The sequence below is a fragment of the Cryptococcus depauperatus genome, chromosome 2, assembly GCF_001720195.1.
Source record: "Cryptococcus depauperatus CBS 7841 chromosome 2, complete sequence".
Classification (NCBI taxonomy): Eukaryota; Fungi; Basidiomycota; class Tremellomycetes; order Tremellales; family Cryptococcaceae; genus Cryptococcus; species Cryptococcus depauperatus.
In genome coordinates, this window is record NC_089469.1 from 427160 (window position 1) to 452880 (window position 25721).

Here is a 25721-nt window from a genome sequence, read left to right on the forward strand (position 1 = left end):
AGGAAACACGAGAATAACTCTTGAGGCCGGCAGTAAGGAGAGATGCAACCAACACCGATAAAAAGGGCCGTAGTGACTGTCAGACTAAGCGCAGTCATTATGCTGTCAGAATCGGGCAAACCTAGACCATGGCCAGAGAAACCTCGGGAGGATCTACAATTTGGTAGGATCGACCTAACTAGTATTAAAGATAATGTGGGGTTTATTCTCAGGGATCTATGAGCTGAATGTAAGGCTTTATACATCACCTATGGATATTGTTTCGGTACTTGTTTACTCAACCGTACCTCTCGCTGAGCATAACGAATATCCTTTGTATCTATCGTTTTCTCTTAGTGTTTTCTGTTCGCTATGGTACTCCTATTCTTGAGACCGTCTAAGATGGGTCAACAACCATAATTCTGGCAAAAGGTCAACTAGTCAAGGGAGCTTGAATATTTCAATGGTCACAAAAAGCGAAGCAACCTTGAAGGCCTTCTTCTAAAGATCCATCTTTTCCTTCTACGACGATACGATTATGAATGAATTAAGAAAAGAAAAAGACAATTTCCATATTTCATGCCAATCATTCACATCGGCTATCTCCACCAGTGGTTGCAAAATGTTGGTGATGGATATTCCACAAAAAAATTGATTCCGCCAGCGCGCCTAATGACTATAGTCGCGCCAAGTGCTTTTAATCACTGTAATCACATTAGCACAAATTTCTCACACATCTACGCTAGGACGTGAGAAATTAAAAGCAGACACCAAATTGGGTGGCAAATCATTTATATCTGCAAGTATATATAGATATGAATAGATGAGCAAAGTCAACAAAATACTTTCATCATGTTGCGGTTATACCGTCTAAACATGAAGCTCTTCCTCAACCTGTCCATCACAATCAACTTCATCCTGCTCATCTACTTTATAGGCCATGAGCAGGTGCATGGGATCGTGGGCGACAATGTTTTGACAAAGTTGCAGCAATCTTATCCGTATAGTGTGCTTGCAAGACAGAATCAATCCTACATGACCGTCCAGCCGAGAGGTTGTAGTATGTGCGAGATGGATGCTGAGCTCTGCAGGGAACTAGGGTGAGTTACTGATGTTTGTCTGACAGAAAGATTAGGCTAAGGATAAAACATTTCATGAGGCTGCTAATGTAATGAGAGAAGCTGATGATTGGGCGTAGAAAAGAGAGACTCGAGAGATCTTTGGCATACTCTGGATCAAACCGTCGACTGCGGAGGGCATTGGCAAAGCTTAGAAGAGGCCAGACTATCAACATTGGAGCTGTCGGAGGATCAGGTATGGTATCCATTGACGATCTGGTCACCAAGTCTAACTCTCTATCAGTCACCAAAGGATTTGGCTTGGACCAAGAGAAGGAGCCTTATTGGCCAGATACGCCTACAAACTTTCACCGTATCGTCTTCGACCATCTTGTCAGTCTTTATCCTGCCCCAAATGGAGTAAAAACTGGCGAAAGCGGAAAGGAGGAAGACAAGCACGGATATATCAATGGCGGTCTTGGTGGTCTTGGTGAGTGTTGTGGATGTTTGGTAAAGAGAAGTTGACCTTGCATCGTCAAGGTACCGACTATTTCTCGCTTTGTTGGCGCGAACATGTTCCAGATGACTTGGATATTGTTTTTGTCGAACAAGCTATTAATGATGAAGTGTGGGTGGTTGGATTGAGACATCACTGATAACGTCAAGTCTTCTTCGCAACATCAATTCGTACGAGCTGTTGGTGAGAAGTTTACTTGATTTGCCCAACAAACCTGCTGTTGTGAACTTTCAGTTAGTCAAAGTCGTGAGACCACGAGACAATTCGCTAAAGCTTTCAGTGTCTTTGCTCTCATGTTCAATACTGTCACCAATGGAGGAGATTTGGTATGGGTATTTAGATTGTTGAACACCTGGCACTGATTAAATATTGGCTTATAGCACCAGGGTATAGCTCAATTTTACGACTTGCCTATTCTCTCTCTCCGCAACGCTGTCCTCAACGATATTTATAGAAACGAGAGTATGATTCGAGACTTCTTTTTTGTGAATTCTAAAGGCGCAGTGGATACCCGTCATGTACGTCTGCCCTATTTCGTGACTGGATTAAATAGCTAAATGTGTTGGATGCAGATTTCCAGATACAGCCATAGTCTCTTGGGTCGAATAGGATCAGCTTACATGGACTCTCAACTTTGCGAGATGGACAGATATGAGGCTAGCTTATCAGAACCCAATTCTATGACTATCGACGAACTTTACCCCGTGGAGCCTATTCCTCGTGTAAGTCTTGAAACTTGTTTGCACACCACTCATTACTAATTAAATTTCAGATGCAACTTCACATGAAATACGATTCAGATACAGTCTTACCCATGATTAAGCCTCAATGCTTCTCAGCGGATGGCAAAAAGCATCCTCTTGCACCTATAGATAACAAAGGTTGGCGAAAATGGAATTGGAAAGGAAAGAATTATCTCATTGCCGACCAGCCGGGGTCCCGTGTCTCGTTCAGTCTCACCTCTAGGCTTGGTGGTATTGAAATACACTATCTAAGATCATACCAGTATCACTTGGGAAGTGCGTCTTGTTGGGTGGACCATGACAAAGCCAAGGCTGTGAGATTGGACGGATATTGGAGAGAGCCTTTTAATTTAGGGCGGTTTGTGGTTCCTCAAACACTGGACAGAACAGAGCTGATGGGAGTGTTAGAGCGGCGATCATTCGAGACGACTTGGAACCAGGAGAGCATACTCTTACATGTGAATTGTTGAATCACACAGCTGATCCAGAAGGAGGAAAGGAATTCCGGCTAATTGCCGTGATGAGGTCAGTTTGTTTTACCCATGTCTCATGAGGCTGATGATATATCATTAGCATATGATACATCCAATGCTATGGGAGAGATAACCGGGTTGAAAATCAATTTAGCATATTATAGAGGGAATATCTGTACTACAGATGCGGCATTTTGCAAAGGCTGAGCCAAACCATCACAATCTTGAATCTAGACCAAGACACAACATACATAGCATCAATATATTAATAAAACCGCCAAATGCAACATTTGAATTTTGAAAGAGATTTATAGTAAGCCCATTTAAGGCTCGTGTTTGAAACAGAATACAACACCAAGAGATCACAGCCGGTCAATCTCAAATGGAGGATTGACACTCTCAAGCACCATATTTGCTCCACTCAGTCAAGAGCGACCCAATTGCAGCTACCGAACCGAAAGAACCAGTAATGAGGGGATTGGACCAAAGGCCACCTGGAGTCGACCAATGAATTGTTAATGGAGCATAGCCACTATGCTGGGTCAGCATTTGTCCGTCTATAACATTCAAGCAACAGCGTTTTAGGCTTACCTATTAGTGAGAGCTTGCAGTTTGAATTTTTGCCGATCCTTCTCCAACTCTTGCTTTTCTGCGATCCAAGTCTGCTTGTCGTTCGTGGCTTCCTTCTCGCTCTGTAGATCATAACCTCCGGCTTGTGCGGTAGTCACAGGTCTAGTTTGCTTCAAGATTCTTGTGCGAGCACATAAACCACGATATGTGTTGCGGAGCTTGTATATTTCCAGCATGACATAGAGCCTGTTTTGAAGATTCAAGTCATAAGATGTCATTCATGAAAGAGAACTCACGCCCAGAATCGAACACTCCACAAAGATGCCATAGCCAATTTTGCAGGCGATAGATGTACGACACCTTTGCTTCCAAGCCATGAGATATGTTCTAGAGGGTAGTAGAGAATGATAGCAAGAGCTTGCAAAGTTGGAATCGTCTTCTTGCTACGAAAGAGTTTCACGATATTACCAGAGAACAGTAATGATTTGAGGGCAAGCATTGGTTTGGGATGCAAGCTAAGAAGCCATTGGAGCATAGGAAGCAATCCTAAGAATAAACGATTAGGGCCAAACACACAGATAGGGTCATCTACATGCCAAAAGCTCTCATGACAACTCTAGCGTCACCCACACTTGCTGCCGCTCGTCCCCAGCCTTCTGCAAGCCTGGCAAATCCAAGACCTCCATCCACTATCAATGTCCTCTTGCCAGCGCCTGAGGAGATTCGAACCCGAGGATGTCTCGTCCTAAAGGAAGCGAGCTTGAAAAGTATAGCGACCACCAGAGGAGATGAGTACTGAGCCAACATCAAAGAGGCATCGAGACCTGGGAGTGTAGAGGTGAGTTGGGTCAGACGGGAGAGAATGTGTCTTGGAGACGTGGATGGAGGGACTTTTGAGTCTGACATTGTTTTCAGCGTCTTTATCTTGCTCTTTGTAATTTGAATGATGATTGGATTGGCTATTGAAAACTCAATTAAAAAAGAAAAAAATAATAGGATTTTTTTTGTGGGGGGGGATATAGGTAGCAACAAAGAATCCAGCGACTCTATGCATAATTATAAACACAAAACGTCTCATTCGGGATTTCTGCAAATTCCTAAAACGACTAGAAGGGTAAATCCAGTGGAAAGGAATTCGATTGTTGAAGAATCTTTTGAATTTTGATTTTGCATTTCCATCTCGTCGCATATTTTGTCAAGTTGATGCGCCATTTCACTCGCTCAGTGGTATAGTCCACGGCGTGGATACACTGCGTATCGCAACTGTTTGAATAGCACTATCCATTTTGTCGGATGAACCTCTTCAAATCGTTGGCAATTTGGACGGAGAGACAACAATGAGAGCGGAGGGTTTGATTAACGCGAAACGACATGGTGACTATCGCCAGGATGTCCATAAAAATAATTTGTCTCTCATCTCGGCGGCCAGATACGACTGCATTTTGTGACAATGAGGATGATTTGCCGCGCCAGCAATTCTTTCTTAAAAGCAATAGTAATGAAGATGGCGAGAATGATAACAAGGACGACGTCTTTGGGTTTAGTCGGCCAATGGGGTGACGCTAGCGGGATACAGTACAGCACTGCTTGTAGCAAGACCTACCACTGCATTCCGTCACCACTAATGCAGTTCCAAATACTCATGATTATGCAACTACAACATTTGTCTGCTATCTTCTGGTCTGTTGTCCTTGCAACATTGGACTTTCTGGTCGTCTTCCAAAGCCTATCGCGCTTTTTGGTCTCTTAAGTTGGCTTGCTTGGACATCAGCGCTACCTGGTCTCTTGTTTTTGTTGGGTGGAAAGCTTCGTTGTGCCCCAGACGGGCCTTGCCCTTGTTTAGGAGGTAGGGGTCCTGCCGATGGCATAGGACTTGCTGAGCGGCTAGCTGATCGGCTAGCTGATCGCCTGTATTGACCAGTCACTACATCTATGCTCGACGGACGTTGTTTGGCGCTGGACATCATCGGTCTTGCATTCTGTGCTTGTACTTGTTGACTTTTGGAGCTGGGGAAGTGGATACCAGGCCCGATACTTGGTGGGGCTGTACCTCTTTGAGGCGGTCGGGGATAGCCTCTTTGTGGAGGTGCCACAGGTATCACAGGAGTACCAGGCGCGGAAGAACCACTGTTAGCAGTTGGAATGGGGAACGGGGGAAAATTGGCGTCGACGGTGGCTGCATCGGCCGCTGAGTTTATACGGGCTACGCGTTTCCTCTGTAGAATGTCAGTTGGCGGTATTGGGTCAATTATCAAGAACAAACTCGGCGCTTTTCTTCTGCTTCTCTGACTCCTGCTTTCTCTCCTCCAATGTACTAAGCTCTCATTAGTAAAGGCACCTCGTAGCAACACAAGTAGACACACGCCATCCTGTATCAAGCCCACTTCTAATCTTGCTCGTTGATACCACTCTTTCTGGATTGATTGCGGGTTCATGGGTCCTGGCGGAAAAGGAGCCGGCATGGGCGGTTGATGCTCGTTTTTGATATAATCGCCCAATAACGACATCAAAGAGCAGTTGTTGTTATTGTGTCCAAGAGGCGTTGGATCTGCGTCGATTTATCAGTCCACAAAGCAAGTATCTGATAGAGTATACATACCAATACAGTCTTCAATCAGGTGGGCATAGCCCTTCTCCAGCTTTCGCCTTCCAATCGCCTTCTTCTTTAATGACTCAGACTCGTCTCCTTCAGTACCTATGCCAGTACCAGGTTGAGTATCGTCTGTTAGGGGTTGAACGTAGATATCGTAGAGAGCATCAAGGTGCATCATGCTCAAGAGGTCTTGCGAAGGGTGTATTGGAGGTATGGAAGGGACTGTTATAATATTGTGAGTGCGTTAAGTTCGCTATCAGCACAGAAGGACACACTATCCCATTGCGGCATGATCAACCTTGCCTTTCCTCTCTCTTTTAAATCCTCTCCCATCGTTTCGACCTTTGTCGTTTTTTCAACATACCCGTCGGCCATCTCAATATCTCCATTTACACCCCTCTCGATATCCTCACATGCTATAGCTTGGCGATACTTGCTGCTTTCTCCATTTTGGGTGATATCCATGTCGTTTTTCCAGATATAAGGCTGGGTGTAGTCGGTGTTGGAGTTGTTGCGCTCCCAGTATGGACATCCTACTGCCTTGAGTCTTCGCCTATAATATATCCCTGTAGTTGGTTTTCGAGGCGTGAGACGAGGCAAAAAGGGAAAGAGAAGGATGAGAAAAGGATGAATAAAGTGGGATGAAACGAATAGAGATGAATATGACGTGTCCGGATACATTGGACTAGTGCTTCATTTGTCAAATTTATTTCACCTTAATTCATTTCTCATTCAGATCTTCAACTACAATGTCGCTTTGTAATATGTTTCTTTGCAATTCAAGCTTACGGTTGCATGTTAGCTAGCGCTTATGGATTCAACATCTACAACCTCCTGGGGCAAGGATATCGGGGCGCTCTTCTTTTTTTCGGACGAGGGATGATGGTAAAAAGGTATGAGAGCTAACATACCGAACAGATAATGTGTTTGGATAAGTTGCCACAATTGAGGATGCTGTTCTCCCAGAATCAAACATTATGTCACCCTCATCCGCTCCTTCATCCTGTTCACCTCCAGAAGGATAAGCAGAGATGTCATCGTAACCGTCATCATCATCTCTCAATGATTTGTCGAATACACTTCTCCCTTAATCCTCCTTGAGATTCAGTACCCGCTTTTTGCCTTTCCTACATGGCGTCCATCGCAATCAATTTTCTCCCATGTGCGATTACCTCGGCCAAGATAATCCAGTCTTCGTTCTCTACTCCTAGACCATTCTTTGGGCCAGGAAGGAGGTATAATGATAGAATTGCTGATAGATCGAAAATTAGGAAGCATGGTCAAGACTACAAAAGGATTGGATTGGGAGAGGGGCGATATGATCTGGAAGCGCAAAAATATGGTTCAGGCAAATCGGTAACGAAAAGCTCGCCATGTTGTCCACCGCAGGCAAAAATCGTCTCACTAAAACAGATGTTAGTACTTTACCTGCCTTGATGCATCTCATTCCGAGAAATGTCAGAGTAGGTCTCACTTTGCAACTAAGCAATTGGGAGCAAAATCAAGCTTGAAAGCGGTTCTCCTGTCACCTTCATCCTACTCCATGTCAGTGGAGTATAAACGCTACCATCCATGAACCCACATTTTTGCCTACTGCTCTAGGTTGATTATCGTCTCGTTCTTGTGGCATCCATCGTATTCCCTCAACGGTTGTCCCTCTAGGATAAAACACTTTTCCTCGGGATAATTGCAAGATCAAATCTCTCAGCTGAGGGTGGATGATTGTGGTCTTGATCGGCTTAACCGTTGTAGGTCGCAGAGAAAAATCTGCCAGTTTGGTGGAACCCAGGATGGATGGAGGATCTCTAGATATACATTATACTTTTGTCAGCCAAGTAATGCCATCACAAGACTATGCCAAAGCGAGAAATCATGATACTGACCGCGCTATTCTCAAAAGCTTCTTCTGTACTGCTTAATGTCGGCCATTAGTGCTTCCATTATATAACCTCAATCATAACTGTATATCTGTTTGATAATAAAATGAAATAAAAGATTGATGAATTCCGTAAAAGACTTGAAATATCAATATCGATTTTGAATATCATATGACAATGCTAGGGGAGGTAGCCGAAGATGAGGATAAGCCACTGTCACCATCATCATTTTCAACTTGTTTATAAATATCGAGTCTTTGAAGATAGTTGCAAGAATAGAAATACTTGTTCAATTTTATCTCTGGATGAATGTCGGTAACCGTTTTACCAAGGTGTATGTCTAGATAGAAAAAGAGGTAGGTGAAGACGGAGATATAGTGATATCCGTCCTTTACCTCCACTATCCACAACGACTTGCGGACTGTCGAATGACAAAGATTCTAATTGTTCTCTTTTGTCATTCAAGTTTTATTCAATTTTTACATACTTTCTTATTTATATTGCAACTCAACGACCACACTGCCATGTCAAAGACGACAATAGCTCTCCTTAAGCCCATCGCTGTATCCTCTTCTCGGATAGCTGTTCCCAATATTGCCAGCTCCACAATTGCTCGAGGATTTGCAAGCAATTCTCGCCAGCGGCTCACTGCCTCCTTATCGGCACTCGGGGGTACAGGAATTTTGCGTGGTATTCAACCAAGAAGTAAAATGGTGAACAGCACACCTTTTGCCTCCCAACAACGCAAGTTTTTAATTTTCAATTTGACTCCCTTGCTAACATTCTATCAAGGCCGCACAATGTTTATACAAACTGAAACGACTCCTAACGAGGCCTCATTGAAGTTTATACCCGGCGTCCCAGTCACGAACGGTGCTGCACATGAATTTCTTGACCTTCGATCTGCTCTTCAATCACCTCTCGCTACTCGTCTTCTCAACATTGATGGCATCGTTGGTGTCTTTTTTGGACCTGATTTCGTCACTTGTTCGAAAGATGATTCTTATACATGGTCAATCCTCAAGCCCGAAGTGTTTGCTATCTTGATGGAACATTTTTCTTCAGGAGCGATGTTGTTCAATGAAGGATCTGGCGAGTCTCAAGCCGAGGATACTCGGATATTGGATACCGACTCGGAGATTGTAGGAATGATCAAGGAATTGTTGGAGACTCGCGTCCGGCCAGCTATTATGGAGGATGGTGGGGATATTGAATATAGAGGGTTTGATGAAGAGATGGGTATCGTCAAGCTCAAATTAAAGGGAAGCTGTCGCGGATGTAGCTCGAGTAGCGTGACTCTGAAGAATGGTATCGAGAGGATGTTGATGCATTACGTCCCAGAAGTACAATCTGTCCAGCAGGTAGGCTTGATCCTATCTTTGTAATAATCCGAGTGATTGATGTTTATCTTAGGTTTTGGACGAGGAAGAGCTCATTGCTCTAGATGAGTTTGCAAAACTTGAGGCGAGATTAGAAAAGGAGAATGGAAAGTCCAAATCTGATGAGCCGAAAAAACCAAAGTAAGTATTAGTCTCCTTGATATTCATTCTATTGACTATTGATTTAATTGCCCAGTATGAGCCAGTATATGTCACCATGAGCTTTATCAGCATACTCTACTGCCATACTTTTTAGTTTCTGCTACATATACTAGTCCATAGATTCGCATACTAATGTCTACTGTGTTATAAATCAAGCAGGATCGTCTGTAAATCACAGTTTTCACAATCCCTCCACCCACTCTTTATAAAAGTACCTCATGCTAGATAAGCAAGCGAGGTTTGTTCAAAAAGAATCTGTATTTGGACTCGAGATATCTTCTCTAAGGTGATGTCAATGTAGGTCGTATAATTTTGCTTTAGAAAAACTAGCTTTTAGAAGCTTGATATGTCTTGCTTTACGACCAATTGATCATAAAGGCAAGTCTAAGAGATTGAGAGTGAATGGCACTGTGATTTGTCTTGGCACCTAAGAGTCCAAATACCAGTTATTTGTATGGTAAAACGCTTTCAGTCACACTATTGACAAGCCATGCCTCTGGAATATAAACCACTGGTTGTAATTCCAAAGACATAATTTGTATCTGTCGGTCAACAAAGACTGTGCCAATTTGCATGTCAAACGATTATAAGAGAAATCCAACAAAAAATTGTTATGCAATGGTCATCTCGACAGTGAAAAGTATATAAAGAGGTTCATCTTTAATTGTCAAAGCTGACACAATGAAAATATTCAAAGACCTGTATACTAACCAAGCTAAAAAGTATTCAAACACTACGTTGCTTTTCCAAATGTCTTGTTCAAAATGTTATACTTTTCTAATATTGGTTTCACCACCTTACACGGAAGTAGCTGACCAAAAGCTTACTCATTGACCCAGGTGCTTAAGGAGACATCTCTGCGCTCCTTATATCACCCAATATCATTTAAATTATGCGTACAGTTGCAGAAGAGTTTGATCGCTTCCTGTCAATAGCTCTCGAGGTTATCATTTGTGGGAGAGGAACAATGGCATCACCGCAATCTCCAAAAAGTTCCGGGAAGAAGGGCCATTATCGTTGTATCGGTGGCTATGAGAGCATGGCTCTGAGCCAGATTGAGCCTTAGGACTAGAATCAGGCCATGTTTACCGATAGAAACTCTATTAAGCTTGAAGGCTAGAGATATCGTCAAGTCGCCCACTCAGCAGCTTAAGCACACAATTGTGCCCATACGTTACTAACCATGGATGTTGAGGACTAACTTCTAATGGCTCAGGGAACAAGTACAGCCTCAAGTCCCTTCTCTTGTGCTTGAGGTCAAACAGCCCGACAATAGACAAAGCATTACAAAGTCCCTGGCAGAGTCGAATCTGAGGTGTATGCCAAAAAAAGCTTTGACCAAGGGAGCTTATCAGTTCTCTGTTGTAAGGGATAATGAGCCATGCCACAACAGTATGATCTACTATTACTTGAGGAATATTTAGACAACATCTGAGCGAAGAGAAGCTGTTGTGGCAAGCAAGAATATGTATACTTGGTACCAAGTCGTAAACAGTCTTGCCGTGATGCCTTGTACATAGTTTGTTGGCTTGAGAGATTGTGGATGACGACGAGTAATGCAGAAAAAAATGAGAGAATAAATACCAAAAGAAAGCAATGTTCAAAAACAGTTCTCCATCATACAAGTACACCTAGTTCTGCCTCCGCCTTCACCTCCACCAGGTACTGGCAAAATATACCGATAATACCGAATCTAATACATTACTAGATTTTCTTTTTCTTCTCCATCATTTCATTTTATATATATATCTTTTGAGTGAATTCTATAGAGCGCAAAGGGACGCTCTGTATGCTTACAGGGCCTAACTGTAGGTCCTATACAAACAACGCAGTGGGCATGGGAGAGGCAGAAATGAAACTGATAGCCGTTAGCACTCCAAAAGTCAACTTATACGTACGTCAATCGTAACATATATATATCAATATCTCGAGGATACCAGGGCATTTTAACTGCTTCTGGACGGTGTCAAACCTCAAAGTGGATCAAACGTTTCAACAGCGGAACAACTTTATCGAATAATCGGATTTATATGGGCGATAACATTGTCAAGTCAGCAAACTTGGTTGTAGACCGTTGATCGCGAAGGTTGATAGCAATATTTTTTTCAGCTTTTACGCCGGACAGCCGCCTCTCAACCGGGTAGCTTTTCAGAGGCACTGCCCCGAAAAAGTCAATGCTCATCTGAAGCACCAATCAACTAGATTTATCGTTTTCAAGTGAGTAATAGGAAATCAGTTGGAGTTGAAGTCAAAAGTCATTTAGACGATCTGATGCCTGTATAAAGAGACTTTGAACCTTTGGTACACCAGGAAGATACTTCGAAGCCTCTCTACCTGGACAGGACCCATGTTGACCAACTCATTGGTGAAGGTTTCGGTTCAGCGTAAGCTCGTTTGTAATACACTTGTTTGAGGTATCTTATGTGAACAACAAGGCCCGCTGGCTCATCTCTTGAAGCAATCAAAGCCAATGAATCCACTCGCCTACCGTCTCTTCCTGCACTTGTCTTCTTGGGAATAGACGATAGGGAAAATTCAATTACCAACGCTTCCCCAGCTGTCGATCATCTCAACCCACAAGGAGCGGCATACTTTGCTGTAGATGCTACTGGGAATGAATTCAAAGAAGATGCCTTGGGAGGCCAGTGGGGCAATGCAAGGCTCAGCGGGGGAGCAATGGAGGCATGGGATGCCGGTCTCTTTTCTCAGGCGAGAGCTTTAATAGACTGGAATGGACGAAACAAGGTGACACTTGTGAAACCTTGGGCTCCTGAGGATTGCTCATCAGCCCTCTTAGTTTTGCCCTGCTTGTGGCTCTCCTACATACTCTCTGTGGGCTGGTTGGAAACGCAACTGTACTACTGCACTTCACTCCGTAGAGGGCAAAAAGCCTTGTTTCTCCCTTAGAGGGTTACATAACTTTGCCTATCCTAGGACTGATCCTGTCATTATTATGGGTATTCTTGATTCTACCGGGGACAAGATGCTACTTGGCAGAAACAAAGCTTGGCCAAAAGGTAAGCCGTTTGAAGCTGCTGCGAAATCCAAATCTCATAATTATTAGGAATGTACTCTTGTTTGGCAGGTTTCATCGAACCAGGTGAATCATTTGAAGATGCTGTTAGGAGAGAAGTACTTGAGGAAGCAGGCATAGAAGTCGGCCCCGTGAGATAGTACGAACTTTCCAGAATAATTCTTGGGAGCTCTATTGCTGATTAAAAGAACTCTAAGCTCTTCCAGTCAGCCATGGCCATTTCCTGCCAACCTTATGGTCGGCTGTTTTGGTAGAGCAAAAGATGGACAGAAAATCAGACTTGACCTCGACAACGAGCTTGAAGGTTCATCAATCAGGCTAGTTTCTAGCAGAAGCGCAGCTGACGAGTTGTAGACGCACAATGGTTCTCTCGTTCTACCATCAAGACTATCATGTCTTCCTCTGAAGCGAGTACCTATACCCGTCTCGACCTTCAAAAACTTGATGATCGATCCAACCAAAGCATTGCCGCTGCTCTCGCACCAGCTGAAAGAAAAAGCGGGGATGTAGTTGGTGATGAGGGGAGAAAAAATGAATTCACCAAGATACCGCCAGACACAGCTATTGCTGGGGTTTTGATGAGACAGTGGGCTCTAGGAGATTTGGATCTGATTAGCAGGCTGTAAACTCAATGTCAACGGAACGCATCGGTCGTACTTGGCCAAGTATCTGAAGGGATCCCGATGCTTGAACAAGGTCATAGGTAAGTTGTCCTATCTGTAGACGAGACAGAGAGATGGAGTTGACCATAATGCGTTGCTTGTCAAAGACATACACCAAGAAGCAACGCAATAATAAAGTATCCCTAACTTTGACTCCATACATTTACCGTATATAGTCTAATTATACCATTTCTATATAGAAATAACCAGACAATAAGGAATTGTTTCTTAATCGTCCATTAGGGTCTGATTAGAATATGCTAATGCGTCTGGCTAATGAATTATATAATCTGTTAGAAATTTATCATTAGGAACTCGTTACCATCTATTACAATTTTGAAAAGTGAAAAAGTAATACACCACCTATAAAGTTTATATTTTCAGTTTGACGCGTCACTTAGGCACGGTTACGTGTCTCAGGGTTCAGAACATCCGAACTTGACTCTAATGTTTACAATTTCAAAGGATGGAACTTTTGACTTTTGATTTTAATTTATTTTAATTTCTCTTCTTAATCTTTTCTTTCTATTCTTTCTTTCTTCTTCAGTGTTTTATTTTTCACAGCCCGTTGACCTTTTTAAGGCAGTGAAGGCTGGTATCCTTGATTGTATGTTGAGTAACTTAATGGTATCATCAGCTAATAGCTTTTAGACGCGACACACCTCATTTTTTATTTCTCTGCGCGTTTCTTGACGAACTGACGTGCTTGGTGCACTTACACACACACACACCTATCACGTTTGATTTATAGAAGCGTGTATCTGGGAATCCTGCTGTAGGAACATTCCCTCTCTCACGTTGTATAGATGGAAAAGATGCTTTGGCGCAAAAAGACAGCTGTTCCGACACCAAGCTACCATTCACGCGAGCCTCTTCAGCCTCCAAAATCTATATTGAAGAAGGACACAGGGGGTCAAGCTAGTAATAGTGGCTTATATGTCGACACTACACATTCTCTAGATTTGGTGTCTGGGCCGAGCCAGCACTCTTCCAGAGATAGAACCTTCTCTCGAAATGAGATCATGACGCGTCGAGCCCAGCCTCTTGCTCCGCTTGTAACTGCGACAGCGAATGCCGTCTCTCGAGAGTCCTCGCTGCAAGGCTCAGTGGGCTCTCAGTATAGCCCTAGGAGTGGATTCACTCATATACTCGCTCCTACTAGAAAGTCATCCAGGCCAACTTCCCCGAGTACTTCTTCGTTTGGCACTTGGGTGCGTGCCAACAATCATCCTCACTCGACGGAAAGGTCTTATGGAGGAGCTGTGCTTGTCTGTTCATCTCAGCTGTCTGCTCTATCGTTTCCAATCTCCAGCGGCGACGCGACTCCTCTCGCTTCCTATTCTTCTTCAAGTGTGACTACTATCACCCCGTTATCTCCTTATGAATCTGTCAACAGGCTTCATGAGATGGAATCTCCACGAGCTTTTCCTGAAAGATCGCCTGTTTTCAAACAGAGTAAGTTACAAGTGAATGCTGAAAAGGGTGAAAGAGAAACGGATGTGCCAATGCTAAACCTCATTCCTGCGACGCCTCAGGATAGAAATGAGGGATTCCCAGTTCGATCAAAGGCAAGATGTTCTCTAGAAGAATTAGCAAAAATCAACGAAGTTACAGAAGAGGTCTCATTGAATGATAGTGCAGAGCAGATCGAGCTAAGAGCAGCCCCTCAATGGGAAAGAGAGTGTGTGCCAACGATTGACCTGAACTTAGATTTTGCTCCTTTCCAGCCCCTGGTTAACTTTTCGCAGTCTTCAACCATATCAAAAGACGGTAGAAATAGCCGAACGAATACCAAAGAATGTATCGAGGAACCAGATAAATTCAAAGGTGCTGAAGAAGAACCACCTTACCCTCACAAACAACCGCCATCAGCGCCTCTTCCTCCTCCTCCATTTCAGTTTTATCCCTCTCTTCAATCTCTAGCCTCTGAAACCTCGACTGAGCCCATATCAACTTCTGCATCTATGTCTTCCATTGTTTCCTTTCCGGATGTTGAAGAAGCATTGGGCTCCATGATAGCCTCTCTCTCAGAAAGCAGTATGGCCTCTGATACTCTCTATACCCCGAGTGAAGAGAGTTTTGACATTGGAGGAGAGTATGGACCCGACATTGAGCCTTTAGACTCTCGTTTTGCCCATTTCACTGCACCTCTCTCCATTTTCCCTCGTCGAGAATTTCAATCCAAAAACCGAGCTTCTTCATCACTACGCTTGTCAAACTCCAGATACGATCAAGTAGAATCTCAGGAAGTTCAATCTGCTCCTCAACCTCGTCACTGCATGGTCCGTTCTTCAGATAATCGCGTTATCTACAGCTCTCCTCCCTATGATATCTTCGTACCTTCGAGTGAAGCACTACAAGTTGGGCTGGCTCCCACTCCACAATTTTCAGCCATTCCCCTACCCATTTCTGACTCTCAGCTTGACATCAAAAGAAACGAGAGTAAGAGATTGAGTAAAAGTTACCGCGACTCTTGCAGTGAAAGCGGATTCAGTGATGAGGAGCTTAGCACTGCTAGTATTATGAGTGTGACTCCACTCACAATACAAGGGAAGATAGGCACTAGGCTTGAGCAAACATGAAAAGAGATTGCATTTGGTGGGCATCCTCTAAAGGAAAGGACCGAAATTGAGTTTGGCTTGGGCCTTGGGTTGGAGATTGAAAACGATAATGTTGGACTAGCTATCTAAGGTTTTGGAAGGGATTGTAATCAATGAAAAATTGAAGATATGGCGAATAATTTTTTTGGTGTTGGCATAGGTAGTAGGTTTATGATTTTGGCTGTTTTTGTGATAACTGACACCGTCACGACATTTTTGTAAATATCTTGGACATTCTAGAACCAAACGAAACGCTTGACGTGACTACAAGGTTAATAAACATCCAGAGAAACAATGATACTCTTATTTTAACGGAAAGCTGCTGCGCTAATGTTGGTGAGATGAAAGGATAATAAGTGACAATATAACATCTATATAACGATAAGTAAAGGCCCAATATCAAAAGAGTTCTGGGTGAGCAAGACCTAATATGTATTCGAATTTCGACAAATTATCAAGTATACCTCCTAAACACCTGCGCATGGCTTTTCCTCCCCTCTGTCACCTTGAAAGGCAAAGAATAGCTATTAAATGTTATACCGCTAGTATGTGATATCTCTGAACAGTGAACAGACAGTCATGCTGATATTTCGATAATGAGCCAGGCTTGACTGCTTGCCTTTAACGCTCAAAGCATATCTTATAAATTGTGTAAACCCCTTAACGGCAAATGCGACTGAAAAAGAAACGTACTATGACAACCGACTCACCTTACCTTTAACAATACTCATTCTCTCATACATAATATCCAAAATCAAGCTTCTGGTCAGTTTCAAACCTACAACATGCGCAAGAGAAACCATTGTACTTGTACTCGTCTATGCAAATAGCATTAGAACTCAGATTTGTGAATCAAAATGCTATTGTGTATGTGTAATCCCAACTCGTTCATCTCATACTCTTTGAGGAAGATGTGAAGAGAAGCAGATAATATCAGTGATTTGTAAAGTTATAAAGAGATGTACTTTATATGAATTCTCCATTCACTTCAATGGTGCCAAGTCACAAAACCAAATGGTTCCCTATTAAAGTTGCCATGTTTGGGAATTCTAGTAATCAGTCTTGTTCAAGGTTTAAATAGTCTTCATCAGCTAGTCCTTGAGTTTCCATCTTCGCCTAGTCCGTGCTATCACATCAACAGACAAGGCTCATTAAACAAACGTATACATCAATATCTAAGCATGCGATGATTATTGAGTTGTTCAATTTGTAAGTTATATATGCTGGTCAACATGTGTCCGTGTCTTATTGAGAGCAAAGTTGAGCTATACTTGAACACTTCTGCCTTTCAATGAGCGAGGTATCCCGGTGTCATAGACCGAATGTGTCTTTTTGTAGGTGAAATTGTCGAGACAACATGTGTTCAAACCTTCATGAGATCAGATTAAAGATGTGACATGCTAGGTGATTGAACAAGAGATGATATTCTTACTGACTGACCCTTATATGCGTCCAGTTTTCAAAGTCTATTATAGCCGCCTCCAGACTATCGTTATAGCCTCCAATCGTTCATTATATTCTTTCGCACCCTTTTGCTTCGTCATAGTCAATGGCAGCTCTTGTACTATGCCCATGCGTCGTCGTCGAAACCAGCGTTGTTTGCAGGCTGTGTCTCTCCGGTTTCCCATGCCTGCAAAATCTCTCAGAATAGATCTATATAAATTACTAATGGGCTTACCCCAAAGTCGTCCTCATCACCTGTACTACTCCAGCTGTTAGCTCGTGGCTGTAGCCAATCCGCATCGTCGTCGTCTTCATCAGAAGAATCTATCATTCGTCTTCCGCCAAGTCCAATACCTGAACTTTTCCAATACTGCATTATTGTTAGCTCGTATTCTCTCAAATAACAATAGCTTGACTGACTCGATCCATTGCCTCTTCGTCGTCCTCTCCATCACCATTCTCAGCGTGGTCCGCATAAGCATCAAATTCTCCTCTCGATGCGAGGCCGTGGTTAGCCGCTGTTCTTGTCAAAGGCTCGCCAAAGTCTATTGTCCCCTCGTCATTATCGTCATCATCACTCTGACTATCTTGCATTGCCCTCATTGGTGAGAGTGGTATAGGCTTGCCTCCTCCAAGGGGCCTCTCATCCTTGTCTCTTGCCTCTCTTAGAGAGACATTAACAAAAGCCTCCCATTCAGATTCAATGAATGATTCCTTGATGGTTTCATAGAGATCGAGGGGACATCGTGAGAAAAACTTGACGATTTCTTCAGCGATTAACATGATGTGGCCCATATGTGGTAATCTTGGTTGTTTTAACTGCGTCACCATATGATCGTTCAATCGTTGAGCGTCCAAAATCTTTTCCACCAAGCGACCTTTATTGAAAGTTTGAGTCACTAACTCCCTGTTCACCCCAGGGCCAAGTTTACCATTTAAAATTTGTTGGAGTATGTCAAACACCACATGGTGCATAAAATTGTTTTCAGAATATTCGAAGAAAAAACTGACAAGCGAAGGGAGAACATGTTGAGCAATATATTGCTGTTTAAGAGTGACGCCAGGAGCAATGGTAGGATCAGAAAAAGTAGACGGTGGGAGTGGTTTGGCGATATGAGGTGCTTCGGGAGTGTCGTTTTCCATGGGTTCTGAGATAGACCGTTCAGATTCTGACAATTCAAAAGTATCTGACGGAGCTACCGTGGAAGTAGCCACAGCCAGATGTGAAGATGACGATATACCTGATGTAGCGGAAGATGCGGCTGGTTTCGGATCGATCTCCATTACATTTCTTAATCTCTCAACTACCTCCTGTGGTGGTGGCAACACTTTTGGCTCTGTTATGACGCTAATTGGGGTTTCCAAAAAACTGGATGCGCCTGGCGATGATAAAGGGGTAGTATCATCATTGATAGCCTCAAGCACATCCTCGTCTTCACTTTCCACGTCATCACTACCAGTAAGACTACCTCCTCTAGATTCGCTGACCGGTAATTCTTTGGCCCGTGTTACACCGTCTTGTCTAAGAGAGTTTTCGTCGTTGATCTCATTGTCGTTGTCTTCTATAGCTTCACCTAGGGCTTCAAGACCTTCTAAGCCACCGGACAGAATCCCATCTCCTGTATATGTGGGACCGGTGCCAGGAAGTCGATTTAGAATGGACATGTTGGATGAGTGGAGAAGTTCGGCGTAGAGTTCTAGAATATGAAACCGTTCCAGAGTGAATGGTTTTGGGTTACCTATTGAAGCAACCCGGTTCTGGTCACAAGTTAGTAGATTTCAAAATAGAGAGAAGATCATATACCTGAGAACGTGGATGTAACATGAAATGGTGTAACCTCTCGAACTTTTCGCTGATGAGACTCAGCAGGTGTCCCAAATGCACAATGCCCATCCGCGAGCTCATATCTACCAACGCCTCTTCCATATGCCTCCTTTCCTTTTCTTCTTTCTCTTGTTCTGTTTCCTTGTCATTATTCTCCAGCTCTTTTTCTCGACTGTCCTGATCTTCGTGCATTCGAACCGATATTAAGCGATTACGCAACGTATGAAAGAGATGGGGTTCTGAAAAGTCCGAGTTGTTTCGGCGAATGATTTCAACCAGAATAACACATACACTGATAAGTGAGGAAGTTGCTGATGCAATCGATGGTAACGAATGGACAATAAATGGATCGGCTGGCGATTTTATATAATCGTCGCCATTAAGCCCTTTCCAATCCTCATCCGTCAATTCAACTTCATCCAACATGAATCCGATCATTACCTCGACACTATTTTTGCTGACAAGGTCTCTAATAAGTCTATTATCTCTTCCGCCCTGACCACTGCCGGCTTGTTGTTCGGCATTGCCGCCATGAGGGTTGAACGGTGAGGGGGCACAAAGCGATATAATTTGCTTAATAAGATCAGAAACGATGGTATGTATCGCTGGAGAATACTGAGGTGAGAGAAGGTTGAGTAACTGAGGAATCAGGCCTTCAGAGGCAAGCCAGTCGATAACGCCAACCAAGCCGCCCTCCTCGCTAGATATTATAGCAATAAGCAGAGACTGTATTGCTGGGGAGGATATGTGAGAGACAATTCTTTCGACAATATTAGGCAAGGACCGAATGAACCGAAACATTTCTGGACCCCTCTTCATTAGCAAAGAGCTATTGACCCTCATCCACAGTGCACGTATTATCTCTATCTTTCGATCACGCTCTTCATCCTTTTCCGACCAAAATTCATTTCGTGCACGCTCCCGCTCGCTCGCTTCTTGTTGAGACAACACAGTAGAGCTCGCCAATGATGACGGCCCCTCCGTTGTGGGGGTCATGGGTTCCATAGAGGGAAGAACAGCATCCCAAAATGGGGTCAAAAGTGTATCAGCATTGCGAATGATGGTATCTGCAATCAACCATATTTCATTGCAAGTAAGGACTTCCGTGGCAGTCGCCGGGTATCTGTGGTGTCATCAATACTCGAATTTTTTTTCTCAGCAGTGACCCACTTTGACCGGTGCAGCTCCTCATCCACATCCTTCTTCAAGCCTAGTCCCAGCGCTGAAACGTCCAAATCTCCGTTACTTTCTGTAGCACCTTGTTCTTCAACAAGCGTTGCAGGTAACAATGCTGGTGGACTGTTTGGCCCAGTTCCAGGAATTATTAACGGCGCAGACACTCTGTACGAGGGATAAAGATCTGGTGATGAAATGGCAAGAGATATAATTTCCGTGTCTGCAGCTGCAGCTGCTTGATTCAGTTCATCTAGACCCGCCACGACCCACTGCAACAGAGATTTGGCTGAATCTTCCCGCGAAAGAAATGAGATAAGTCTAAGGAGTATATCAGTGACCTCGTTCAGACATCACCATGCAGCATACTTGTTATTCTGCGCCTTACACTCTGTCAGTATATCGGGCTCGTCCATGAGCTCCTCTAACGTTGGCGGCACTTCCCGCGTCAACAAGCTGTCGAGCGTCGACGTGGCAGCGAGATTGAGCCGCCAAAACATCGCTAGCCAACCAGAGCTTTTGCTCTTGGACTATTGCTAGTACTTCCAACCTGTACTTGCGTGAAAAGCAACGGTCGCGTGTTCGCTGCTCAGTCGGTGGCACGTACAGCCAGCGACTTGGGCGTGATGATGGCGGTGACGGTGGCGACGACGACGGTGGCGCTGGCAGAGAACAACAATCTGAACTTCTTTTGGTGGGTCTATGGGAGCCATGTAAATCTTTTATGTAAAGACAAAATGCTTTTTCAGTTGAGTTCTTTATTTGGAACAAACACCGGACATGAAATCATTCCATCCCGTGTGGCACATTAATAATGTATATTAAGCTTAATTAACGAGATTAATATTGTGATGTTAATCAAGATATTGCTTTTTGTTTCTATTTCATCAGACTTCTTTTTTCTCTATCGGACGCATTCAGTAGTAGAAGAAAAGGTCGCAGATGAAATGAGACTAGAGAGGATTTGAGAATACTGCCAATAGAGTAATAAAATGGCTGGTACAGATGGCTGGAGACAGTAAATTGACATACCCTTTGTGGACTCACTTTTTTAGGTATGGCATTGAGCTAGCATCTAAAGATATCAAATGGTAATGACAGGATATTGAAAAGACCCATACAATCCTACTCTTTTCAAATTGAGAGGTATCTAAAGAAGGTCTAGGTTCTCTTTGTGAATGGGTAGTCAGTTAGTCTACTTTGAGGTTGAAGTAGTGTATTAGTGACACATTTGGTCAAGGCAATAGGTGTATGCTCAGCCTAAGCATCTTTTAGATTTTCTCTTTTCAATCTCCTCTCTCAACTCTGCCTTGATGTTTTATTGACATTTAGATTGAATCATTCTCACTTGGTTTGAGAGCACCTTCCACCTAAGACTGGCCTTAAGTATTCCAAGGATAATCAGAAATTGACAGTGCTTAATCTATCAGCCACTTCAAAGTCATATTAGAAGAAAGTATGTTTTTGGAGCTCTAGGTCTCTGACAATATCTTCAAAAGCAGTCACCTTCAGTCCAGCCATTCATTCTATTACCGATGCTCAAAGCCCATTTGCTCTGTCATTAGTTTGATGTAGCTTCCAAAATCCACCGCGAATGCGCTCGCCTCGGCGATACCAAAACAGCAATGTGTATATGTTGATTCCACTTGACCTTGGAGTAGTCAGTAATATTCTCATTTACAACAGTATCTCCTCGATAAAGGTTTTATGAATGGCTTTTGAAGCAGAAGATGATTCTAATAAGGATTCCTGAGTATGCGTATACAATGTTCGTTATGTGTTCATGGTGGAATGGTAGATATTGTCAAGAATTTATTTGAAAATGAGATTAAATTAATAAACCATTCGAAATTTTGATTCCGTTATGTCATTAATCATGAGATTTCAATTGTTCTTCTTTCACAATCCTCAAGATGACAGCATGACTTTTTTTCAATCAACTATTCATCATTTTCGCCTCGCATCTGAAAATTTGAAACCTGCAACCCTCTGCAGATGCTTTTCCGCTACGGTGCCAGCATGGTCTGGTCATAATCGATGGTCCAAGATTAGACATAGAAAGGGCGCTGTTGACCAGCAGAAAAGCGCCTTGTTTTCAAAATTAAGTAAAGTATGTGTCTTCAAACGTTGTTTGATTGTTCGTTAGCTGAAAGGATTTGTATGTTATCAGGATATTATCACGGCAATGAGACCTCCAGCATCTTCTGATCCAGCATTCAACTCACGTCTAGCAACGGCACTGCAAAGAGCAAAAGAACAAGGACTAACCAAGCAGGGGATAGAAAATGCCATGGCGCGAGTACGTCACAGTACTCGTGGAATACAAGGTCTAATCACATTGGGACAATAGGCAAAGGCAGTAGCAGATGGGACGGGTCAAACGGTTGTATACGAGGCCGTGACTTCTGGAGGAAAGATTGCCCTGATGATGTAGGCTGAGCAACCTTCTTTGACATCGGTCATAGCTCATCCGACACAAAAGCGAATGTGTTGCTCAGAATCCCGCCAAGCTAGTCAAACGTGTCAAGGAAATTCTTTCAAAGAATGGAGCTAGAGTATCTCCTGTAGCTTTTCTGTTTGAAAAGAAGGGTTCCATAACACTCTTACCAACTAAACAAGGTGATGCCGGATTTGATCATTTATTTGAGATTGCGGTGGAAAATGGAGCCGAAGACGTTATTGAGGGAGAAAGGGATGAAGGAGGAGTTGAATTCGAGGTATGTCATTGGTTTGTGCATCTTTGTCATTTGTGTCGCATGCTGACTAGCTGCGTTGCCAAAGGTGATTACAACACCAATGGCTCTCTCATCTTTGACCCAAATTTTGTCCTCTAATTCCTCCTATACTCTACAATCATCAGATCTCATATACGTTCCCAACGATCCAATAAAAGTTCTAGATGAAGAGGCAGAGGAAGGCGAAGAGGGCTTGAAGGAAGAGACGGTTGAGAGTGCGATACGGCTGATAGAATTGCTAGAGGAGGAAGGGGAGGTAGTGAAGGTCTGGACGAATTTAGAGTGAACTGTGACAAGCAGTATCGCATTTGGCATAAATATTCAGCATAATACAATGCTGGCATCTTTCCGTGATATCCAGACATCCTTGGGGCTTTCAGTGACTTTTTGTTCTGCCACTTTCTCTATACCCATATTACGGCTCAAATGTCCTTGTTATTTGGATATTAGACAATCATCCATGTCGTGCCTGATGAACTCTTATCATTTCGCAACTTGTTTTCACTTTATCTCTCGAGTCATTTTCTTTATCTTATCTTTCAACATATCATTGCAAAAAAAATAAAACCAAATCTACGCCTTCAATGGCTCTGGCAAATAACAACGAGACCAGTGTTACTGTCTTTGCACCGTTAACTACAGAATTAGCGACTTTGCCAACTGCACTTCCGACTATTCTTTCACATTTACACCACCTTCTCGATATCAGACAATCTCAGAATTTATCTTTACCCTATTTGCATCCCTATGCGCCGCTGACCCCGCAGCTATCTGCGAGACGGTTCAAAAGTGAAAAGGGTAAAGAAAAGGAGGATTACATTCCAGAGGTAGAAGTTATTAAAGAGCTGAGAGAAGCCGTCCGTGTTTGGAAAAGGGTTGTCAGTGGCAGCGAGAGTGGAAGGCTTTCTCAGCCATTGAAAGAGATGTAAGTCATCAAATTGGCATCTGCGCCACTTGATCTGCATACTAATATATGAAAAACAGTATAACGCATCAATCCACCCTTCTCCCTACAGCTTCTATCCTGCACTCCTTGTCTTTACCACTCAACAACCCTAATCCCCCTTTTCCTTCTGCACGTCTCTCTATTCCCCCTCATACACTTTTGCAGCATCTGTCTGTAGCCTCTGGCCTTCAAACATTTGTCGAAGACTCGCAATTCGGACTACAACAATCTAGCCTTGCAATTGCAGGAGAAAGGTGCGTAGTCGATGTCGACTTGGGTGTTGATCTTGGAGGAGAAGAAGACGAAAGCCGTATGGGGACTCCAATGGTTGGGATGACACCAACAGAGACGCCTTTTATGATTGCAACGCCTCTAATCAGCGCTGTCCCGCCGACAGCGGGTACAATTCATTCGGATGAGAGAGCAAAAGTAAAACTACTCAAACTTGTGGCCTCACATGTCACACCCTCTGGAGGAACAGGCCAATCCAGCTACATTTGCGCAGTTCTCTCCGACCGCATCAACTCTTACTTGGCGCTGTACAACTCTCCACCTTCACCGCAGTCTCTAGAAGCCAAGCGAGGCGACGATCTTTGGGAAAAAGAGCAAGAAGTGAGGAAGCTCGAGGCGGAATTGAGAGATCTGAAAGAGCTAGACGATGTTGCAAAAGGATGTGAAGGCGTAGACTGGTTTGAAGAATTAGAAAAGCTGGTCGATACGTTGGAAGAACTCAGGAAAGGGTCGAGGTGTGTCATGATTCTCAATACAGACAGATTCTGACTGTATCAGTCAACAAAGGATATATCTGGCAGATGACAAGACTGTTTACCCTACCTTCAAACTCCTGCCGCCATCTACAGCCTCAATTACTCCAACCTTCAATCCCATCTGGCGGATAAGGCCAGCTCGCAAGCCTGTTGAAACTGTCCCCTGTGTCGATTCGTCCTTCGATAAATCCAAAGATGAAGACATTAACATGGAGGAAAAATGGTTAAGCACGGAATGGGTGATTGAGTGTAAAGACGACAGCGGTATTGGAGGGATCGTTGCCTCCCGCGACTGGCTCAACAACGTGGAACGGGATGAGCTGAACGGGATACGTGTTGAAAGTTTACTAGTATGTACATCATACTCTGTCGGCTTCCACACTGACTAGGCGATAGTACCGACAGTATCCACAACCAGCTTTCCTCCCTCTCCAACAGCAAGCTTTCCCCTATACTGCCCCGTTTGTCCACCCGTCAAGACAGGGAAGCCTAGAGCAGCACTGGTCGATGGCTCTTCCTGGGCCACTAGGATTTGTCATTGGACGTGTAGGCCTAGGTTTTGGAAAGAATAGCCTTTTCAAAGCCATCGAGGTTAGTTGTGGTCTTACCGGGTGTGGCTAACAGAAACAGGCCTTGCGAAGACAAGTGGTTCTCAACCAAATGTTTGCTAGCGTTTTTAAACCGCAAGTCATCCAGCCATATAATGCCTCCGAGGAGGATGCAAATACAGATCTAGAGGACATTTTGGGTAAGCTCATTCTCAATGCTGCGTTTGCTAAAACCTCGCAGGCCCGCAGAAGGCGGTTCCAGTGTCTGTTACACTTAACCCAAGCTCTTTGACACTCTCCATCCCAAGAATCACAAAAGAAGGTACTTTCCAGAAGCTAAACGTCACCGTAAAAGCCGGGAATGAAGGTCCAGAGTACGTAAAAGTGGAAGGAGTGGAAAACATCCGAGGCAAGATGGATCTCGTCGAGCTGGTAGACAACATACTGCAAGAGAAGATCAACGATCCATCTTCAAGATAACCCACTATGCTCCATCATCGTTTTAAACACTCTTCTCCAATCCATCGTCTATGGCCTGCCTATACTTCTGGCGTCTAGAGATAACATATCTTACGTAATCAGACAATGCTGTCATCTATTCAATGGTTGGCCCAAAATCTCTCTATAGCTCATTTTT

The 25721-nt window shown here is 43.5% G+C and overlaps 11 protein-coding genes across 11 annotated transcripts; 7 read left to right on the plus strand and 4 right to left on the minus strand.

Moving 5' to 3' along the window:
* Positions 1–919: 919 nt before the first annotated feature.
* Positions 920–2877, plus strand: L203_101401 (uncharacterized protein; the record flags this gene model as incomplete). The annotated part of the gene is made up of 12 exons (XM_066210843.1): positions 920–939; positions 987–1079; positions 1178–1293; positions 1342–1527; positions 1578–1665; positions 1746–1787; positions 1835–1880; positions 1935–2072; positions 2127–2276; positions 2327–2655; positions 2706–2822; positions 2871–2877. 12 exons carry the CDS (start codon positions 920–922, stop codon positions 2875–2877), a joined length of 1332 nt encoding a protein of 443 aa, XP_066066940.1.
* Positions 2878–3169: 292 nt separating this feature from the next.
* On the minus strand, positions 3170–4246 carry L203_101402 (uncharacterized protein; the record flags this gene model as incomplete). The annotated part of the gene is made up of 4 exons (XM_066210844.1): positions 3170–3302; positions 3362–3586; positions 3637–3886; positions 3937–4246. 4 exons carry the CDS (start codon positions 4244–4246, stop codon positions 3170–3172), a joined length of 918 nt encoding a protein of 305 aa, XP_066066941.1.
* Positions 4247–5010: 764 nt separating this feature from the next.
* On the minus strand, positions 5011–6398 carry L203_101403 (uncharacterized protein; the record flags this gene model as incomplete). The annotated part of the gene is made up of 5 exons (XM_066210845.1): positions 5011–5556; positions 5604–5654; positions 5704–5888; positions 5940–6155; positions 6209–6398. 5 exons carry the CDS (start codon positions 6396–6398, stop codon positions 5011–5013), a joined length of 1188 nt encoding a protein of 395 aa, XP_066066942.1.
* An 821-nt stretch (positions 6399–7219) lies between these two features.
* L203_101404 (uncharacterized protein) lies at positions 7220–7891 on the minus strand (the record flags this gene model as incomplete). Its single annotated transcript, XM_066210846.1, has 5 exons — positions 7220–7337; positions 7408–7469; positions 7516–7738; positions 7817–7839; positions 7883–7891. 5 exons carry the CDS (start codon positions 7889–7891, stop codon positions 7220–7222), a joined length of 435 nt encoding a protein of 144 aa, XP_066066943.1.
* Positions 7892–8334: 443 nt separating this feature from the next.
* On the plus strand, positions 8335–9410 carry L203_101405 (uncharacterized protein; the record flags this gene model as incomplete). Its single annotated transcript, XM_066210847.1, has 4 exons — positions 8335–8554; positions 8603–9171; positions 9224–9330; positions 9386–9410. 4 exons carry the CDS (start codon positions 8335–8337, stop codon positions 9408–9410), a joined length of 921 nt encoding a protein of 306 aa, XP_066066944.1.
* Positions 9411–11140: 1730 nt separating this feature from the next.
* Positions 11141–13011, plus strand: L203_101406 (uncharacterized protein; the record flags this gene model as incomplete). Its single annotated transcript, XM_066210848.1, has 9 exons — positions 11141–11159; positions 11224–11401; positions 11461–11568; positions 11637–11735; positions 11787–12096; positions 12149–12368; positions 12416–12524; positions 12583–12689; positions 12740–13011. 9 exons carry the CDS (start codon positions 11141–11143, stop codon positions 13009–13011), a joined length of 1422 nt encoding a protein of 473 aa, XP_066066945.1.
* Positions 13012–13853: 842 nt separating this feature from the next.
* Positions 13854–15629, plus strand: L203_101407 (uncharacterized protein; the record flags this gene model as incomplete). The annotated part of the gene is made up of 1 exon (XM_066210849.1): positions 13854–15629. One exon carries the CDS (start codon positions 13854–13856, stop codon positions 15627–15629), a length of 1776 nt encoding a protein of 591 aa, XP_066066946.1.
* Positions 15630–15776: 147 nt separating this feature from the next.
* On the plus strand, positions 15777–16272 carry L203_101408 (uncharacterized protein; the record flags this gene model as incomplete). Its single annotated transcript, XM_066210850.1, has 5 exons — positions 15777–15810; positions 15888–15979; positions 16039–16061; positions 16107–16192; positions 16253–16272. 5 exons carry the CDS (start codon positions 15777–15779, stop codon positions 16270–16272), a joined length of 255 nt encoding a protein of 84 aa, XP_066066947.1.
* A 738-nt stretch (positions 16273–17010) lies between these two features.
* L203_101409 (uncharacterized protein) lies at positions 17011–20588 on the minus strand (the record flags this gene model as incomplete). The annotated part of the gene is made up of 8 exons (XM_066210851.1): positions 17011–17016; positions 17088–17133; positions 17213–17277; positions 17326–17460; positions 17511–18848; positions 18895–20038; positions 20086–20409; positions 20458–20588. 8 exons carry the CDS (start codon positions 20586–20588, stop codon positions 17011–17013), a joined length of 3189 nt encoding a protein of 1062 aa, XP_066066948.1.
* Positions 20589–22009: 1421 nt separating this feature from the next.
* On the plus strand, positions 22010–23109 carry L203_101410 (uncharacterized protein; the record flags this gene model as incomplete). Its single annotated transcript, XM_066210852.1, has 5 exons — positions 22010–22198; positions 22259–22387; positions 22439–22518; positions 22571–22805; positions 22870–23109. 5 exons carry the CDS (start codon positions 22010–22012, stop codon positions 23107–23109), a joined length of 873 nt encoding a protein of 290 aa, XP_066066949.1.
* Positions 23110–23407: 298 nt separating this feature from the next.
* L203_101411 (uncharacterized protein) lies at positions 23408–25564 on the plus strand (the record flags this gene model as incomplete). The annotated part of the gene is made up of 6 exons (XM_066210853.1): positions 23408–23748; positions 23808–24515; positions 24559–24886; positions 24933–25082; positions 25167–25347; positions 25440–25564. 6 exons carry the CDS (start codon positions 23408–23410, stop codon positions 25562–25564), a joined length of 1833 nt encoding a protein of 610 aa, XP_066066950.1.
* Positions 25565–25721: the final 157 nt, after the last annotated feature.